The sequence below is a fragment of the Micropterus dolomieu genome, linkage group LG18 (genome assembly GCF_021292245.1).
Source record: "Micropterus dolomieu isolate WLL.071019.BEF.003 ecotype Adirondacks linkage group LG18, ASM2129224v1, whole genome shotgun sequence".
Classification (NCBI taxonomy): Eukaryota; Metazoa; Chordata; class Actinopteri; order Centrarchiformes; family Centrarchidae; genus Micropterus; species Micropterus dolomieu.
Window position 1 is genome coordinate 9,383,739 of NC_060167.1, and position 19,762 is coordinate 9,403,500.

The 19,762-nt window shown below is 40.8% G+C and overlaps 1 protein-coding gene across 2 annotated transcripts in view; it reads left to right on the forward strand.

Annotated features, from left to right (window-relative positions):
* Positions 1-19,762, forward strand: part of fer1l4 (fer-1 like family member 4) — a 41,507-nt gene that overhangs the window by 7,150 nt on the left and 14,595 nt on the right. For both annotated transcript variants that reach the window (XM_046075940.1, XM_046075941.1), the window contains 27 exons: positions 4,066-4,110; positions 4,551-4,712; positions 4,834-4,894; positions 5,197-5,328; positions 6,024-6,086; positions 6,198-6,282; positions 6,356-6,524; positions 6,624-6,804; positions 8,761-8,947; positions 9,459-9,538; positions 10,232-10,357; positions 10,620-10,686; positions 11,205-11,308; positions 12,063-12,171; positions 14,589-14,796; positions 15,071-15,203; positions 15,330-15,430; positions 15,592-15,679; positions 15,791-15,907; positions 16,016-16,168; positions 16,354-16,549; positions 16,703-16,827; positions 17,221-17,355; positions 17,473-17,646; positions 18,487-18,597; positions 18,771-18,932; positions 19,084-19,261. In XM_046075940.1, coding sequence (XP_045931896.1) covers positions 4,066-4,110; positions 4,551-4,712; positions 4,834-4,894; positions 5,197-5,328; positions 6,024-6,086; positions 6,198-6,282; positions 6,356-6,524; positions 6,624-6,804; positions 8,761-8,947; positions 9,459-9,538; positions 10,232-10,357; positions 10,620-10,686; positions 11,205-11,308; positions 12,063-12,171; positions 14,589-14,796; positions 15,071-15,203; positions 15,330-15,430; positions 15,592-15,679; positions 15,791-15,907; positions 16,016-16,168; positions 16,354-16,549; positions 16,703-16,827; positions 17,221-17,355; positions 17,473-17,646; positions 18,487-18,597; positions 18,771-18,932; positions 19,084-19,261 — 3,452 coding nt within the window. The remainder of the gene's footprint in view (positions 1-4,065; positions 4,111-4,550; positions 4,713-4,833; positions 4,895-5,196; positions 5,329-6,023; positions 6,087-6,197; positions 6,283-6,355; positions 6,525-6,623; positions 6,805-8,760; positions 8,948-9,458; positions 9,539-10,231; positions 10,358-10,619; positions 10,687-11,204; positions 11,309-12,062; positions 12,172-14,588; positions 14,797-15,070; positions 15,204-15,329; positions 15,431-15,591; positions 15,680-15,790; positions 15,908-16,015; positions 16,169-16,353; positions 16,550-16,702; positions 16,828-17,220; positions 17,356-17,472; positions 17,647-18,486; positions 18,598-18,770; positions 18,933-19,083; positions 19,262-19,762) is intronic.

Consider the following 19,762-nt stretch of genomic DNA (forward strand, 5'->3'; position numbering starts at 1 on the left):
CCCGCCTGAGCCCAATCTATCCAAAAAGAAATTGACCCGAACCCAGCCCGAATCGACCCAGCATGTTGGGCCACGTCGGGACCCACAGTCTATATCGGGACCCGACGGGCTTGCAGACCTCCATACAGAGGAGGGGGCATGTGTTAGCAAAACAGAGGGACAAAGTGATAGGGCCGAGTGATAGAGAGAGCAGGAGGAGAGTGGAGGTGAAGCGGTAAGCATGGAGTAGCTCAGCCTGTAGGGAGGGAGCAGGGAGGGCGGGTCATTTACACTGGGGACCCTGGGGACATGTAGCCACCACTTTTTCAAAGCATTTGTTAAAAAATGTTCTGAAAAATAGCTTGCACCAAGAAATGTTAATTAACAAATAAAAAAGCTATGAGAAAGGTTTATTTGCACAATAATAAAACCTGCAATGCAATGGAAATATAGAAGAAACCTCTGCGTAGTTCAAAAAAGTAACTTAAGCATAAAATAATAATAAGCTACTGATTACTGCATTATATTTTATTATATTTTTATATTGTGAATTGTCACTTGCCACCTGAATTTTGTGCTTCCCTTTATAAAAATAAAGACTTTTCCTCCATAAATTGGTGCAGAAAATGTCTCCAGAATGCAATTAAGTGTTTAATGCTTACAATCTTCTGGAGGAGGACCCCCAGACCCCGATTTTTTGTCCCAGTCCAGCCCTGTCTACTTGTATAATTTAATTACTACCTACATTTATTTATCTACTTTAAATTTTGTGCATTTAATTGGATGCTTATTTATTTTTTGAGCATTTATTTATTTATGTATTTATTTCTGATTTTGTCAGGATCAGTCCTCCATACTAGTCCAACACGCCCTCAAAAACACTGAGCTGCAGCACGCCTCTCCCCTCCAAACACTAGCTACCCTCCAGGCAGTCAATGGACATAAAGTTGTTACTGTGATGCAGAGACAGAGCTCAGTTAAAACTTTATGGATGAAAAGTACTTTTGTTAGGTTAATAACTCACCACTCTGAAACTCTTGCGCCAGAGTTTGCCGACTGGAAATATGGACTATAAAAAATCGTTTTCCTTGTAACATTGTGTATTCGGTATCCATTAGCAAGCAGCTAGGGCTTTTAGCCTTGAAGCTGGAGTTTGCATTGGGGCAAACAATGACGGTCGTAGGTTGCTATAGACCACCCTCAGCAAGTACTGAGGCTCTTTGCTCTTCAAATCATCATCTATCGAGCACTGAACTGTTTTTAACTAATGCTCCACACAAATTCTCAGATATAGGTGTGTTTGCAAATGACCTGAGTGATCATTGTACAATTACAGCAGTTAGGAATGCTAAAATCCCAAAACAGAGGCCTCGGATTATTTTCAAAAGGAATATGAAGCATTTCTGTGAACAAGCCTTTTCACATGACCTTTTTCATTTTGACTGGAACAGAATCTTTCTTATAGATGAAGTAGAATTGTCCTGGAACTACTTTTATGATGGTTTTCTTAGGATCATAGATAAACATGCCCCTGTACGCAAATTTAGAGTTAAAGGCCGAAACAATCCCTGGTTTTCGCCTGAGATTTACTGCCTTCTCAAGGATAGGGATGCTGCCTGGTCAAGGGCCAGGAAATCAAAGACTGATGCTGATTGGGTCTACTTTCGGCAACTGAGAAATAGGCTTACATCTCTCATTAAAAAGTCAAAATCAGAGTATTTCCTTAGTAAAACTACAAAAAATCTAAAAAATCCAAGCAAGTTCAGGAAATCATTAAAGCCTCCTTTGGAATCATTAGTTGTAGTGAAATAGCCCCTCATGTTATGATTGATTCCAGCAAGGTGACTGATAAACCAACAATGTTAGCTTGCTTTAATGAGCACTTTATTTCTTCAGGATCCTTATTTGAATCCTCATGCCTTCCTTCTTCTGGCCCCAGTGTGCAGGAGCACCCCTCTGACCCATGCTTACCTCCTGACAAACTATTTTATATTTCTCCTCTATCAGTTTCTAAAGTTCATAGAGTTCTTAGACACAACAAAGTCTGCTGGTCCTGATAAACTTGATCCCTTCTTTCTAAATGTAGCAGCTGACTTCATTGCAGAGCCTCTATCTGATATCTTTAATTTAACATTTATTGAAAATGACAGTATGGAAAGTATGGAAGTCAGCCCATGTTACACCCCTACTAAAAGGGGGCGATCCCTCTATTTAAACAACTATAGGCCTATTTTCAAGCTGTGTGTTTTAGCCAAGCTCCTTGAACGCTTGGTTGGTGAGCAGCTAAAGGAATTTTTAAATTCAAATGATGTCTTATCCCCCTTTCAGTCTGTTTTTAGGAAACAACACAGCACCATATCTGCAGCATTGAAAATGATAAATGATATTGTTGGGGCACTGGATAACAAGAAAATGTGCGCTGCAATTCATATATCATTCAAAAGCTTTTGATACAGTTGATCACTGCATTCTGGTAAATAGACTACTGAGCATTGGCCTCTCTAAGCATTTAATAGATTGGTTTGCAAATTATCTGTCAGGGAGAACCCAAAGTGTTCAGATGGCTGGCTCTTTCTCTTCCTTTTTGCCCATTTCCAAGGGGGTTCCTCAAGGCTCAGTACTTGGGCCCATATTGTTTTCAATTTATATAAACAATCTTTGTGATAATCTATCGAATGCTATGTATCATTTTTTGCTGATGACACTGTTTTTACTGTACTGCATCATCTACTGCACAAGCCCTTGATCTTTTGCAGTCTGCTTTCAATATTGTTCAGACCTGTTTAAAACAACTTAAGTTGGTCTTAAATGCAGAAAAGTCCAAAGTAATGGTATTCACAAACTCAAGACAACTTCCAGTTACTACTTCAAGCATCTCAACTTTTGAAGGAAATGAAATTGAGTTAGTTAACAGTTATAAATATTTAGGTATAATCATTGATGGTAAACTGTGTTTCAGAACTCATATTAGCAACCTGTTCTCTAAGCTCAAGATAAAGCTTGGCTTTCTCTACAGATCAAAATCATGCTTATCCATTTGTACTAGAAAATACCTGGTGACGGCCACTTTTCTTCCCATATTAGATTATGGTGATCTGATATATATGAATGCTTCTGCCCAATGCTTACAGAAATTGGATGTTGTGTATCATTGTGCATTGCATTTTTTTTCACTGGCTGTAATTATAGGACACATGATTGTACCCTTTACTATAAAGCTAAATGGCCCTCTCTCTTTATGCAAGAAGGTACACTCATTGGCTGTGTTTCATCTATAAGGCACTTCTTGGACTAGCTCCTATCTATTTGAGTATCTTTTTAAAAGTACTCATGGCCATTATGGATTACATTCAAAGGACGTCCTACACTTGGTGGTCCCCCGTGTCCGAACAGAATTAGGTAAAAAAGCCTTCATGTTTGCTGCAACTTCTGCTTGGAACCTTCTTCAGAACTCGTTGAAATTGACTGCCTTTATTCCTTATAGAAATTTTGTTTCAACTCTGAAGGATATGGAGCAGGTGAACGTTGGTCAGTGTTGCTGTTTATAAAGTTGTATTCTGCCTTATTCAAGACAGGGGCTTGTCTTATATGTATGTGTACTTGATGTCTTTTATATGTTGGAAACTGTTCTTTATGTCCCTAAATCCCTAAATAGGATTTTGAACCTGAAAATTAACATTATACCACCTCTTTAAAGTACCTCAAGTGCCTCAGCAGTATCTGCCTCACTTGACATCTCTCATAATTTGTGATTTACTTAACAATGTTGTGGAGTGAGCAATAAGAAAGAAAAGGGATTTTAGAGACCACAGTAACCTCTTGGAAATATACAGCATTGAGGACATCGCTCGTAACTGAATTCCTCCCGAAGGTTGGGAAAGTGAAGAGTGCTATGCGGTTTGATGCGGTTGCTTTGTCAGCCATGTTTTTTAATTTGAAATAAGTTGTAATTAATCAGAATTTATAGTTAATATTAATATAAATATGAGGGTTTCGGCATTTAGTGTGTTAGACCTCTAGCTCTGGCCAGACTGAACAAATGATTCATTCATTTCATTTTGTTTCTCTTCCTTCATTCATCCTCAGATCAGCTCTGGTCATCAGGAATGAGGCATTTGATGACCCTGAAAGGTGAGAATTTACATGACTCACATATTAATTCTCTCTGTTGGAGCAATACTGGCACTGATACTGATGAATCTATGAAAACTTAATATCACCAACCAAAATACTGGACATGCCCAAGTATCAGTCTGAACACGATTCTCATTGGCTGTAACCAATAGTCTATAGGAATCATCTGACTTTGATGTACATTCAAGTTACAGTCTAAGATTTTGATAAAATTCTTCCACTTAGAGGTTTGTCACTATTCTTTATGAAAAGATCTCTTAGTGGAGGTGATGAAATTTATTTTTTCATTTTTCAACAACAATAACCAACAACTACAACAAAATTTTATAAAGCCTTTTGTGGCTCCAGAGTGAGCACACAGAGTATTTGGGGTTACCATTCATTACTCTCTCTCTCTCTCTCTCTCTCTCTCTCTCTCTCTCTCTCCCCCCTGTCAGTCAGCAGACTGTCGTTCGCCCAGGTCAGCTGGACAGAGAGGCTCGGCGTTTGGGGCGGAGCCTGGTCCAGACTGGGGATGAAGATGACGACGATGACGATGATTATGATGATGACCTGTTGGACATGGATGCTTCCAACATCATCTTCACTCCTCTGCCAAGGTCTGGTTACCTTATCTGTCTGTCTGTTTATTTACCTGGATTATGTCAAGTCATCTACAATGGAGCAGCTATCAACAATGTGTGTGTGTGTTTTTGTGTGTGTGTGTGTGTGTGTGTGTAGTCGTTGCAGGCCGCTGACCAAAAGTGTTGCTGCGGGGACCCCCAGAGTCCAGAGCTTCCAGGTGAGTCCATTCATTCATCCGTTTTTGACCGCTCCTCCAGGTTCATGTTTCAGTTTCCAGACATCCTTTTCTCAGCCAGCTTTACGGAACATTATAACAACAAAAACTCACAAGTTAGAGTTTAAGTGATGATCGTAGTGAAGCATTTGGGAGTCTCATTTCCAGCAGCACAACAACTTTTCTGATGATCCTCAAGGGGAGATGAAGGCAGACCTGCCAGTCATTCAGAAGAAACCATGAAGAAGTTTTACATCACTGAAGTGTGTGTGTGTGTGTGTGTGTGTGTGTGTGTGTTCATTCAGGTGAATGTGAACATCCTGGAGGCTCAGAAGCTGGTTGGAGTGAACATCAACCCTGCAGTTTTCATCAGAATGGGAAATCAGAAAAAACACACAGTGACACAGAAATCAACCAACTGCCCCTTCTACAACGAGGTACAGCAGAGATAATACAGAACAATACAGTAGAATAATTCAGAACACAGCACAGTACTACATTAGAATACAGTGCAGTCCAGCAGAATTCATTAGAATACAATGATTTGGAAAACAGTACTGTAAAGTCCAATATATTGGAATGCGGTACAGTAGAATAAAGTACAGTGGAATACGCTAGAATACAGTGCAGTACATTAAAGTACAGTAGAATACAATACAATAGACAACAATACAATACAGTAGAATTATTTGCAATATAGTACTGTACAGTAGACTACATTAGAACACAGTACAGCAGAATACAGTACTGTACAGTGAACTACATTAGAATACAGTACAGTATCGTAGAATACTTTACAGTAGAGTAGGCCTACAGTACAGCAGAATACAGTACTGTACAGTGGACTACATTAGAATACAGTACAGTATCGTAGAATACTTTACAGTAGAGTAGGCCTACAGTACAGCAGAATATAGTACGGTAGAGTATAATACCTTAGAATACAGTGCAGTAGAATACAGTACAGGATGGTTGAATACATTACAACTTGGTAGAATACATTAGAGTATACTATAATAGAATACATTACACTAGAGTACAGTACAGTAGAATCCAGTACAGTACAGTAGAATACATTACAGTATACTACAGTAAAGTCAAACACAGCTGTTTACGTCCTTTCCTCTTTCAGAACTTCCAGTTTGAGTTTGAGGAGGCCCCACAAATCCTCTTCGATAAAGTCATAGAGATAAAGGTCAGTTCCACTATTTAATTGTTTTTCTTCACTTCTGTTTCTACTTCCGTTGCCATGGTGAGAGTCCTGGGCGTGGCCAAAGTGATCACCTGTAATGTTGCCTCTTCTCAGGTGTTCCACAGGCGAACTCTGGCCTTCCTGATGACCCACATTGGAAGCTTTAAGATTGACATTGCCACCGTGTACAACCAGCCAGGTACCATTACCGCTCACACTGCAGCTCTCTGATCAAAATACTGCAGTACTCACTGACCTCTCTGCACCTCCAGACCACCGCTTCTACCAGAAGTGGGCTCCTCTCACCGACCCGGCAGACACTAGGTCAGGGATCAAGGGTTACGTCAAGGCCAGCCTCAGTGTGCTGGTGAAGGGAGAGGCTCTGAGCATGCTCAGTCTGCCACCATCCTCCTCGACTGGAGCCAGTGAGGACATAGAAAAGTCAGTAACAACCCATTGTAATGCATTGTCATATGAATCATCACTATAATCATATAAATTAAACAAGAACCGGGTTCGGACACTCTGTTTTTCTTGCAGGAACCTGCTGCTTCCTCGTGGTATGGCTTCTGAGCGTCCGTGGGCTCGTTTCCGTGTCCAGATCTACAAGGCAGAAGGTCTGCCCACCATGGAGGCGGGGCTAATGGCCAAGATGTCAAAGGTCACTGACCGGACGGTCTTCATTGATCCCTACGTAAAGGTGACCTTCGCTGGACAACAGGTATTCAGACATGTGTAAACAAGTTTTGTAACAGATATTCTCCTCCAGCAGCCCACATGAAGAACCTTTTGAGGAACTCAGAAACTTTCAATAGCTGGAACCAGGGACTAAATTTAAATCCTGTGTGATAGATGCAAAGCCAGTTCAGATTGTCTAATAGTTCAGGATCTTTCCAGGTGGAGCTTGCATGTCTGGATGTTGCTGATTGATCAAAATACAGACTGAGCTGGTGCTTTAGCTTACTGGGTGACTCTAATATAAATATAAAGATGAGGGGTGAACTATTTCTGGAGGTTTATTAACATTAAAGACAAAGTAAAGCTTTTCTGTTCGTGTGTTTTGAGACAAAGAGAGAGAGGGAGAGCTACTGTCAGGAGAGATAGAGAGTGAATGACGGTGAAGACCTACTGGAAGCAAACAAATCGCACGTCACCTCTCTCACTTCAGACTCAATGCTGCGGGCGTGTCTATACTGGCAAGCTAGTTCATTAGCAAACATCAAATAAATATTTTTCAACTTTCAATTAAATTTTTAACAATTTATGTGGCTTTGTGCCAAACAGTACTTTGTACCTGTAATCTTGGAGGCAAAGGACATAAAAAGAGGGTCCCAGAAACTATAATAACAATAACCTTCTGCACAGCTGGTAAAGACTAAACATTCTGATCCACCACTGCTTCACTTCCTCGTTGTCAGGATTCTGGTAAATGACCGTCATCTGGGAAAGTTTGCCTCATCTGCATAAATAAACAACATATCAACTTTTGACCCTTAACTTTTTTCTCTTCTCTGGTCAGTTCTATGTTTCAAAGTCCCATAGAAAATGAATCGCAGTGGTTGAAGAAGTACTCAGACCTTTTACTTAAAAGTAAAAGTATTAATACCACAGAGCAGAAATACACTGTTAGTAAGTAAAAACATGCATTCCAAATCTTACTTAAGTACAAAAGTATCATCATCAAAATACATAAAGTACCATAAGTAAAAGTAAAGTGGATTCTAATAATTATGTGTACATAACTTTAATGTTGCAGCTGGTAAAGGTACAGCTATGTTTAAGTACTGGAGTTTTATCTTATTCTGTAATATTTCATTATTGTTTATTTGTAAAATATATATGTTAATATTAATCTAAATCTGCAAGGTAAAGTTGTCAAATAAATGTAGTAAAGTAGAAGTATAAAGTAGCAGAAAATAGAAATATTAAAGTAAAGTACAAGCACCTCAAAATTGTACTTAAGTTAAATATTAGAGTAAATGTACTTGATGTATAGGAACAAACTATGTCTGCAACTACTGCGCACCACTCGGTGGGTCTTCATGGTGAGAAAACAGCTAGTGAGTGAATAAAAGCGAGGGAGTGCTGATGACAATGAAGTGATAAAGAGAAATAGAACTTTATTTGCTGATTTGAAATTGTCTAATCTTCATGGTTCTTCAGATGAGGTGGATACACAAACAGGAATACGCAAAGGGGACTTTTTATTACTAGTTTAGTTTCATAGTTCTTGGAACTTTCTGGTAAAAAAAATGCTTATTGTCTTTTGATACTGCAACTATCTGAAATGTTCTTATCATACTGTGGTAAAACATGTAGGGAAACAGCTTAAAGAACTCCACCATAATATGTAGTTAAAGTTTAGCTCAGTTTTGGGGAAATATAGTACCGCATTAACTAATCTGTCTGGTGACATAATTTCAGAGTAAACATAACACATCAAGAAGCTGCTTTTCTTGGTGATCAGTCAAGAGATAACGAACAAAGAAGCTTTAAGAGGGAATTAACTTGAACTCAGGTAGCAAGCGGTAAAATAAATTACAGCTATGTGAAGTGACTAAAAAAAACTTTATAGGTAAAACATATATTACTCACAAGACTAACAACATGCACTCATCTAATAATAGACACACAAACCACCCTACAAGACTGTTTTTTTATGTGTGTGCATATGCAGGGGGAGACGTCGGTCGCCAGCGCCACCAGCTGTCCAGTTTGGAACGAGGAGATCTCCTTCATTGAGCAGTTTCCTCCTCTGGCTCAACGAATCAGAGTCCAGATCCTTGATGATGCCAAGATGGGAGACATCGCCCTGGCAACGCACTTCCTGGACCTGCAGCAGATTTCTGACCCCACCAGGAACGGTACAACCCTGTTTACATGCTCAGTGATGCTATTCACAGTAGTTTTTTGTTTTTTTAACTTCAATGGTACTCTACTGAACATCACCTGCAGAGAAAGGTCTTCATCGGACGCAGGCCTTTATTTATATATTTAATTTATCGTATAAATATGTTTTTATTTTTATTCCCATTTCAGTATGAAAATACTGAGATATTCCTCCCTTTCCTGGTAGGCTTTTAATGTGTTAGAGTTTAACTGACAGTAGCTTAACAGAGACCAAAAGTGGTGGAATCAGTGAGTTAATGTTCAAAATAGAAAATGTTTTTAATGGAATTGTATAACATGACTGTTGTACTGATGAAGTCGGTGCTGTTAAAGGGATGTGTGTACATTGTCTACGTTATGCTGAATTTACTTTTTGAGCCTTTAATAGAGACTAGCTTTTACTTGTTTGTGTCAGACATTATTTGAATACCGGCTATTATTTGAGAATTTACAGTAAGAGGAAAATATCTGTCTGTCTGCCTGCAGGATTTAATCCCACCTTCGGGCCATGTTGGGTTAACCTGTACGGTTCTCCTCAGAACTCCACTCTCGGTGACGTCCACCAGGTAAACCAGACACAACCGAATCAAACCTTAAAGCAATAATTTGAAATTTGAGAAATACACTACTCTGCTTTCTTTCTGAGAGTTATCACTTTTATGTCTGTATGGTAACTTAGCTTAGCATAAAGACTGGGAATGGGGAAAATGCTAGCCTGACTCTGTCCAAAGTTCAACAAAATCTGTTTAGCAGCACTTCTAAAGCTCACTAATTAAGTCTTGACATTACAGTTGTCAGGCAACTAATTGAGACCACAGGAATTCACTGCATCCAGCCAAGAAATAGTCCAGCACAAATCCCCCTTAAAATCACAACATAATACTTTTTTTATGTATAAAACAAACAAGATATAATGGGTTAATAATTTAGCTTTAGAGGTGCTAGTAGGCATGCTTTTTACCTTTGAACAGAGCAAGGCTAGCTGTTTACCCTGTTTCCAGTCTTTATGCTAAGCTAAGCTAACTGGCTGCTGGATGTATCCATATATTTACCATACAGAGTGGCAATGTTCTCATTTAACCCTCAGTAGTAATGGGCTGAGCCACATGTCAAATCTCAAGTTTTCGCTTTGGCAGGCTCCACCGGTTGTAACCCTATCCTGTAGTCCCCTTTTGAATCCACTTCCTATGTTAAAAATGTCTGCAGGATTAGAATAAACTCACCAAAACTGATCCAAACTGAACTCTTCACTTCTCCAGGCCTTGAACCAGGGTCTGGGTGAAGGAATCTTCTACCGCGGTCGCATCCTCCTTGCTCTCTGCGTGGAGGTTTACTCCTCTCCCTCTGCCGTCATCACGGAAACAGGCTCCGCCGCCATGGGAAAGGTATCTCCTACTTCTTGTTTTTCATCCAAGTTGAGCTCTATGAACAATCAAAACATCACAGTATGTATTACAACAGTGTTTTAGCCCTTGACAATATATCAGTTTATTAGCAGCTATTTCCTGTTGCATGTTTCATCAGATCAACCACAATTTCTAATAAAATCTTATGTGACCATAATGATACTGATCTCAGCAACTCTCACATCACCTCGTGGAATCTCAAATGAAGTCCTATGTGAATCCTATTTGTGTGTCCTTGTAGGTGAAAGGAGCACTGGGGAAGATGAGACTGGGGAAGAAGAGGAGCAGCAAGAAAGAGAAGAAGGAAGGTCAGTCTACTGAGGAGAAGAAAGAGGAGAAATGAGAAACTAAACTTTCAAGCAGAGGGTGTAGTTCATATCTTCATTTAGACTTTAGCTGAAACAACAAAGAGAAGTTCAAAGATATCTGAGGAAGCAAATTCTCCCAAACATGAGACAAACAGATAGCCCACTTCAACAAATAGTAAATCTTCTCCAGAAATGAAAACATGGAAATCAGTTTCATCTGGACAGAGACAGGTCCAGGACTTGTTTAGCTTAGCACACAGAAAGGAAGTAGGGGAAAACTGGAAACCTTGCTCCATCAAAAGAGAAAAAATCCACCTTCTAACAACAGATAAGAAAAAAGGCGGATTTCTCAATGTTGAGACTGTCTGAAGAGGTTTTACAGTTGTTTAAGTTATTTGTCTCGCAGCTAAACTTTGGACATTGAAATTATGAAATGATCCCAGGCTTTTTTGGGACTCGTTGAACTCCATGCATATTTATAGTCTCTACATTGGTTTGTTATCCTGTTGTTGCATTAGCATCTACAGCTGCCAGCGGATTGCTTGACGAGTCAGGAGAGGCGGGAGTTGAGGTACCAGAAGTTGTTACCGTGGAGGTCGAGGAGACCCACCCACTCCCTGAGGTCATTATCATCATCATTATTGAGCCATTTTAAAACAACAGAAAAACTGTGTCATGGTTGTGTCTGTGATCTAATATTTCAGAATAAAAAACATTTCATTTCATTTTTACTTTAATTTGATATTTGAAATGAGATAGTATGTTGTTAGGGGTTCATCCAGTCTTTCTGTTTCTATGTCAATGTGATTTTCCTGCCTTTATTAATTCTTTTAGCTTATTTGTTCACTTTACACATTTTTCTCAATGTCTTCCTCTCTTCCTTTCTGTCTTAATGTCTTCCTCCTTTTTTTCTCTCAAGAATTGATGTCAAAAGATCAGTCATTATACTTTTCTGATCCTGAATCACTTCAACAGTGTAGAATAGAAGAAATGTATGTTTAAAATTATTTTTAATGCAGGTTCTTCACAGACAGAGTGATTGTCATCATTATAATCATTGAATCATTATAATTTGCTCTGAATGGGGCACAAAGAAGAACTTCTGTTTTATCAGCATTAAATTGTTGGAAATTATCTGCCATCCGATTTGTATTGAGTTTAGGCAGTCAAATAAAATAGACATAATTTTGAGGCTTAAACAAAACATATAATTGAATATCATCTACATAGAAGCATAAAGAAATTTCTTTTAAAATACTCATTATCTTCCCAAAGATATACAATACAGAGATGCAGATAAGGAAGTGTTCCAGGTAGAAAACAGAGAGTGACTTCCTGCAGTTCTCCAATTTTTCATCTTGTTGTTTTGTCCACAGGGTTTCCTGGGAGAGAGGGAGGATTTTCTGCTGTTCGCATCTCTGTTTGAAGTCACTATGATGGACCCGTCTGTGGGAACCAGACCGCTGTCCTTTGAACTCTCCATAGGTAAGCAGTGCATTTTACATGCTGGATATGACAGTTGTTGGCCTACAGACACATCTGGACGGAAGCCCTAAGCGGCTATCAATTCAAATATTTTTTTTACTCCGTTTTCCTGTGATAACGGGATAATTTTCTCATGGTCTCGAGATAATGAACCATAGCTGAATACAGGGGACAGCAGGAGAGTTTCTTCAGGATAATTTTTTGGCAATTCACTGAGTCAGTAGTTAACTCAGTTGGTTGAGCGCAGGACTCGCATCCCAAGGTTTGCAGGTTTGACCCACTCTCTGCAAAGTTTTTTATTCTTCTTTTGTGTGTTTTTTAATCATTCTCTTCAACAAAGTTGTTATGAAGAGATTTAGCGGAATCCAATCACACATTTCCTGATGGCTATTTCAAAGGTTCTGAAATAGGTAGATTAGGAAATGTGTAGTTAAATGGATTCCCCTGAATGAGAAGCGGATGAATTTCCTCTGCCTAGGAATGATGGGGAAATGAAAAGTCCATAGGTTGATGAATGTGGACCAATCGCGGGGATGCGCACACTCCAGCACGTGCTTAATTGTGAGCATGTGAATCAGTCATCTTCATAACAACTTTGTTGAAGAGGAATATGAAAAAGATTAATTTTTTTTTATTATTCTTCCATGAGGATCAAATCTTAAGATTATGAGTCTTGTGCCTTACCCACTGAGATAATCAGTGACAACTGTAACCATGTTGAAATTACCATTAAGAAACGTTCTTGCCAACCCCTGTGTTAAACTACTGTTTCTTATCTCGAGATCACGAGAAAATTATCCCGTTATCATGAGAAAATAACAGTTGTTATCTCGAGATCATAAGAAAAGGATCTCGTTATCACGGGAAAACAACGGTCGTTATCTCGAGATCACGAGATAAGTATCCCGTTATCACAGGAAAAAGTAGTAAAATAAAGATATGAATCAATGGCCTATACTAGGGTTGCAACTACCAATTCATCACTGATTAACCTGCATATTCCATTCTCATTTAATCAAGTCAGAAAATAATGATCCATCACAGCTTCCCAGAGCCAAAAGTTATCTTCAAATGACTGACCAAAAGAGCAAAAGATATCCAATTCACTATTACATTAGACAAAGGAAAGCAGAAAACCAGAAGCTGAAACTGAAAATGGGTGACAATTTGTCCGGCACTGGAGAACCAAATAAGAGCTGGCTCTAGCCCAAATATACTGTAGCTGCCAGGTTTGATTTAGCGACTAGAGCTAATTTTGATTAAAAAGTGGGCCAACTATGAGTTAGCACTTGATGAAGGATTTTAAGCCACTGTTGAGCCAGACTATTTTGGCTACCTGGGGTTTTGATGTGGAAATTTACTTCCAACATCAAACCACTGAGCTTCTTCTCATGGTCTGTCCATAGAATATTACTGGACGAAGCCACACTGCAGATTTGAATGGAGAGCAGTGAAGCCAGTTTTGGACCAATAAAATATAGCTACAGGGCTACTTCCTGTTGGCACCAGCGTCTACTACGTCATTTAACCACATAACCGTGGTTAAATGATGTAGAGTGATGGCAGAAACACCGTAATTCTGGTAGCTGCATTGCTGCGCCAACAAAAAGTTTCTTGGCTCAGTGTGTTTGTCTGACTCGGATCGTCACTGTTCAATCCACCCACCTATGAGGCTCATCTGCCAAACACCAACGCAGCGTCACTGATGGCTGAATAGTTTTTTAGATTCAAACATAAGTGTCATTTACAGTGGGGATGCTGGGGACATGTCCCCACCACATTTTGAAATGATTGATTTTGTCCCCATTACTTTTTGAAAGCATTTGTTAAAATGTCCTGAAAAATAGCTTGCACCACGAAAACTTAGTTAAAACCAAATTAACTAACAAATGAAAATGCTTTGAGAAAGGTTTACATGCTCATAAGAAAACTTGCAATGCAGTTCAAATATAGAAGAAACAAATGTGCACTGTCCAAAAAAGTAACCAGCTAAAATAAACAAGCTGCTGGTTACTGCATTAAATTCTGTTATATTCTTATATTTATGAATTGTCACCTCCAAGCTGAATTTTTTGTTTCCCTTTACATAAAAGACATTTCCACCATAAATTGGAGCAGAAAATGTCTCAAGAATGCAGGAAATTAAGTGTTTAATGCTCCAATTCGTTCTCGTGCATTGTCATGTCTCGTGATCCAAATGTATAATCATGCCCCTACTCTGAGCCCTTATGTCCCCACCACTTTTTCACAAAGTGACGCCCTTGGATTCACAGAGAGTTTATAATCCAAGCAATATGGTTACATCTCTCATGTTCAACGGGAAGTCATTTTTGGGCCTACATGGAACCCTCCATGCAGGCTTTGGTTGGCTTCACTGTTCGATCTCTGGCTTACCCCCTTGGTTCTGTCTCTGGCAGGGAATTATGGGAAGGCAGTGGAAGCTGGGAGATCCAAGAAGAGCCAGAGCAGGGAGGAGCTCAGGAGGAGCAGGGAGGATCTAAATGAGGAGGTGCAGAGTCTGCTTGAGTCAGAGGAGGAGCTTAACAGGGAGGAGCTGCTGAGTCCCGAATCTGAGAACAGATCTGTGTCTGCTGCCATGAGACCCCAGCCCACTGAGTATGACAGGTAAATAATCGCAGCACTTACACAGATAACTACTAACACAATCCAACCCCTTCTGAACCCCAGTTGTGATAGTTAGGCCAGTGCCTTGCATAGTAACTCACCGCTATCAGTGTGAGTGTCTGTAAGAAGAAAAATTATAAAGCACATTGAATAAAAGCACTATATAAATGCAGCCCATTTACTATGATCTGGTAGAAACTCTTGGAGGAGTAACTACTGCACTTACAGAAACTACAGCCCACTGAGCCTCTCTATCTGTCTGTCGGTCTCTCAGGTCTTTCCAGTGTCTTCCTCTCCAACCCCCCTTTGTGAGACAGAAGCCTTGTCTGTTTGTGTGGAGTCAGTTTGAAGATCACAGCTTTCGTCTCAATCAGGCTAACTGGCTCAGCAAGCTGGCCGACAGGCTGGTGAGTGTCAAGTGATCTTTACTTTCTGTTCATTAACACATAGAGGAGAATGATATGATGTGTATCCCGCAATGCCTGCAATCTGTGGTCGCATTTCCTCTCCTCTGCTACCCACTCCTGTTTTAGGAGATTGGACTTGACGAGGTGGAACGTCTCTTGAGGAGGCCGAGGAGTAACGCAAAAGAGCGTCTTGTGGAGGTGCTGCTGGAGCTTGTGGCCGGTTGCAAGTCAGTCTCCTCCTTCTGAAAATTTCATTAGAAGAGATTTAGTTTGATTCAATTTGATTTGTCCCCATGCCTGTCTCTCTGTCTTTCCCCCTGTCTGTTTCTTTTTCTGGTTTCCTGACTGTCTCTGACTGTTTTCCTTTGTGTCCTCCGTCTGTTTACAGAGAGTTTAGTGTTTTCTCAGGTAGGAGGTCTCAGTCTCGTCCCAACAATCTGGACAGATGCAGGAAGGAGTTTATCAAGAAGAATTTGGTGAGCTTGTTCTTACTTGTTCGCTTGTCTGCCTGTCACCATCTACCTGTCAATCTAATATCTGCCTCTCTGTCTTCCTGCCTGTCGGTCTGACTTAATGTCTGTCTCCAGGTCTTGTTGGCGAGACAGGCATTGAGGGCCAGGCGGAGGATCACCAGGCGGACAACCAAACAGCGTTTGATGGCTGGTAGGAAAATCCTGAAGAAACTCCGCCTACTGGCTAAAGAGGTCAGAGGTCATAGGGTGGTCACCATAGGTTACCACGTAAAAAGTTGCACTATGTTCAGTATGACTGAAGTCTGACACCCCCTTCCCCCTCCATCATCCTCTCTCCAGCCCCAGACTACCATACCGGATGCGTTTCTATGGTTACTGAGCGGAAGCAAGCGATTAGCTTACGTCAGGATCCCCGCCTATTCTATCCTCTTCTCATTGGTAGAGGAGCAGAAGGGGCGGGACTGTGGCAGAGTCACCACTCTCTACATGAAGGTAACTGTTCTAATACTGATGGCAGTCTCTAAAATCCCAGATGACACTCGACATTGCTGAACGCTGTTCTGTCTTTAAAATCATAGACGACAGTCACTGTAAACTCTTAAATTATTGATGATTCTCGCTGTTCCGTCATTCCGTTCCATCTTTCTTGCTGTCTGATTCAATGTATGTCCTTCCAGTCTCCAGGAGGTTCAGCAAGTGAGATCTTTGCGAAGCTGGAGGTCTACCTGTGGCTTGGTCTGGCCAAGTACAGTAAAGAGGCTACCACCTCCTTGCCGGAGGAGTTTTTGCCAGTGTTTGAAGAGGAACAGGAGGAGCAGAGGAGGCTGGTGACTGTGGGGAGGATGACGCTTCCTGTGAGTCTGTCCTGCCAGGGTGAGTCAGCTGAACTTGTCCAGCAGGGGGCTTGACTTCTGCACAGGAGAACTGCTCAGTGGTTCTTGTCTGTTGTTAGATTGAATGGATGTTTGTCTTTGTTTTGGCAACCATGAAGCCTTACCTGGCCTCATATTCTCTCTCTTTTTGCAGACAGCAGGTACTTTCAGCTACGATGTCACTTGTACCAGGGGCGTGGCCTGAGGGCTGCTGACGATAACGGCTTATCAGATCCTTTTGCCAAGGTCCTATTCTCTACACATTGCCAGGTCACCAAGGTAGGTACAACTGTCCCACTTGTTAAAAGGTTCATGTGCATCAATCTGCACTCAAGAAATCACTCTTTCAAAATAAGACAACTGTGAAGTCTGACGTCTTCAGTGTTCAGTCAGAACATCCCTATTTAAATGGGATAGCAGCATCTTTCTTTAGACCCTACCTGCCTGGTAAATACCCATGTTTTCAAATTCCACACCTCTACTTTGAATGCAGGCTTTCTGTTTTTTAGTATCCAAGCCCACATGAGATATTATACAACTGTTTTCACATGCTGAGTAGTACTAACCATGACCAGTGAGCTGAACTTTATGTATAAAATTGGCAGAGTTCCCCTTTAACACACACACACTTTTATAAATATTCTGTTTGTATGTGTATTTGTGTGTGTTCAGGTGATGTCTGAGACACTCTCTCCAGCCTGGTGTGAGTGTTTGTTGTTTGACAGAGTTCTGCTGGAGGGAACGAGGGAGCAGCTCCAACAAGATCCACCCCTCATCATCATCAACATCTACGACTACAATACAATGGTAACGCTAATGTTCTTCTTCTTCTTCTTCTTCTTCTTCTCTATATTCTGCTGCTGTCTCTTCACATTCAAGAAGTTATGTCATAACAGCCTGGTGTTTCTGTGTGTGTGTGTGCAGGGTAGTCCAAAGGCTCTGGGTCGAGTATATGCCGAGCCGGAGTTTAAACCTGTGGAGCAGTTCTATCAGAAGCCCTGCCTCCGTTTCTATGACATCATTATGGGAAAGGCCTCCGCTGGTGAGCTGTTGGCTGCCTTCGAGCTCATCGAGCTGGACTACTCTGGGTTTGGAGAGGTGACAAATCATTCAGTGTCTCTAGATACCACTGTGTCTCTCTGTTTGCAGCTCTTTACTGGAAAGACTATAAATAATTTCAGAACTAAATGAAGTCTGATTTATTACAACTTGTGCCTTATTTTAGTAGTTTTGTCTGAAATTTCTATCAGTAATAATAACATTGTTTGTAGCTGAATTCTGCGATCACTAAGATAACTAAAAGGGAGTTTGACCGGATCCTACCTGAAGGCTTGCTCCTACTAAATGACGTGGAAAGGATTGACCGTGGTAAAAGTTCAGTCCTGTGCCCTTTTCTCCCTCTACACAGGGATTCTTGGTGCGGTCATAAACTCACATAGCTTCTTCTACTCTATGCTGATGACATACAGCTATTCAAATACAGAGCAGGCCATTAGAAAACAGCTGGAGAGGTTGATAATGTCCAGTAGTTCTTAAGAAACCTGCTTGGCATGGGGTCAAGGGCACAAGTAGTAGACGAGACGAGACTACTATGTTAAGCTAAACAGTATTAGCTACACTAAAACAGAGTAAGATGCTGGTTTGGGGAGGGGTAGCTTTGACCTCAACATGACCAATTTGGTTTTGATTAATTTTAGTTATTTAGTCAGAAAAAGGTTGCACAGGTTGCACAACTTGTCTGACTTGCTTGTGTTTCCCGACTAGTCAGACTTTTTTTGTGATTATTAGCTATTAGCTTGGTGAGTACATTAGTATTGCTGATAGAAATGATTAACAAAACTACCAAAAGAAATCAACCAAAAGTATCTTTTATTAACAAAAACAAGTATGTATGAATTAATTCTAGATAGTTAACTAGAAAAATTTCCCCCCCGGCAGCCCTGTCTCCCCAGCAGTGTGGATCCTCAAGAGCTGACCTACGAGGAAGAACAGAGATGTTACATCATCCCAGAAGGGGTTCGACCTGTTCTGAAGACCTTCAGGATCGAGGTCTTACACACACACACACACACACACACACACACACACACACACACACACACACACACACACACACACACACACACACACACACTTTGCAGATGTGTTCTGGGAACATCAAGGTTGTTAGATCGGTGATGTAACTGAGTCTTATCTGTGCACATTTGCGTCTGTGTGTTCAGGTGCTGTTCTGGGGTCTGCGAGAACTGAAGCGGGTGGAGCTGTTTGAGGTGACGCGACCCTTCGTGAGGATGGAGTGTGCAGGGCGACAATTGGAGTCTGAAGAGATTGAGAGCTACAAAACTCACCCCAACTTCAAAGAGCTGGTCCGCTGTATCGACGTGGTCAGTTTCTGTAATTAGTTCTGGCTATAGGTCCACATATCTGGTTTAAAGAAATGCAACTGTACTGAAGTTGGAGGAAACACTTTGTGTATCCATTGCATTCATAAGGAGTAGAGACACGGCTAACTATTCCTGTGTTTGGTCCAATCAGGAGCTGCCGGAGCAGGCCTACTTCCACCCGCCTTTAATGTTGTTTGTGGTGGAGCATCGGGCATTTGGTCGGCTCGCTCTGGTCGGAACCCACGTGGTTCAGAGCCTCATGCACTATGCCCCACGTGAGGTCGGGGGGGAGCCAGACGAGGAGGAAGAACCACCACCCAAACCAAAGGGTAAGAGCTATGAAGGAAGTAATGGAAGTAGTATTCACAATAGTAATGTAGATAGATAGTTTATAGTGAGCGTCCTGGTTTGTCTGGATTTTCCCGGTTCCCACTACCAAATTGTCCTGGTTTCCCCACATTTATAATATTTTAACTTGTTTTGTGCACATAGAGTTTATCATGCTCTGTCCCACTCATTATTCCCTAACCTAATATAAAAACATAAACACCGCTTTATGAACCTGCTCTTTTAAGTGAACAATCAGACCCATCTGAGGCCCTCCTGCCTACCTGTGTGTACTCTGCCCAGGCACTCAATGCATATGAATATGTGTTTTGGGGGATCCACCTTTGGATACTTTAAAATCTAGCTGTCTATTGCTCAGCTTTAATAGTCCTGGTTTGGGAGTTTGAAAATATAGTCACCTCAAGGTATTTGGAGATATTTGTTCTGAATTAATTTTAGTGTACTTTCATATACATATTACATTCAGACATATACTATAGATA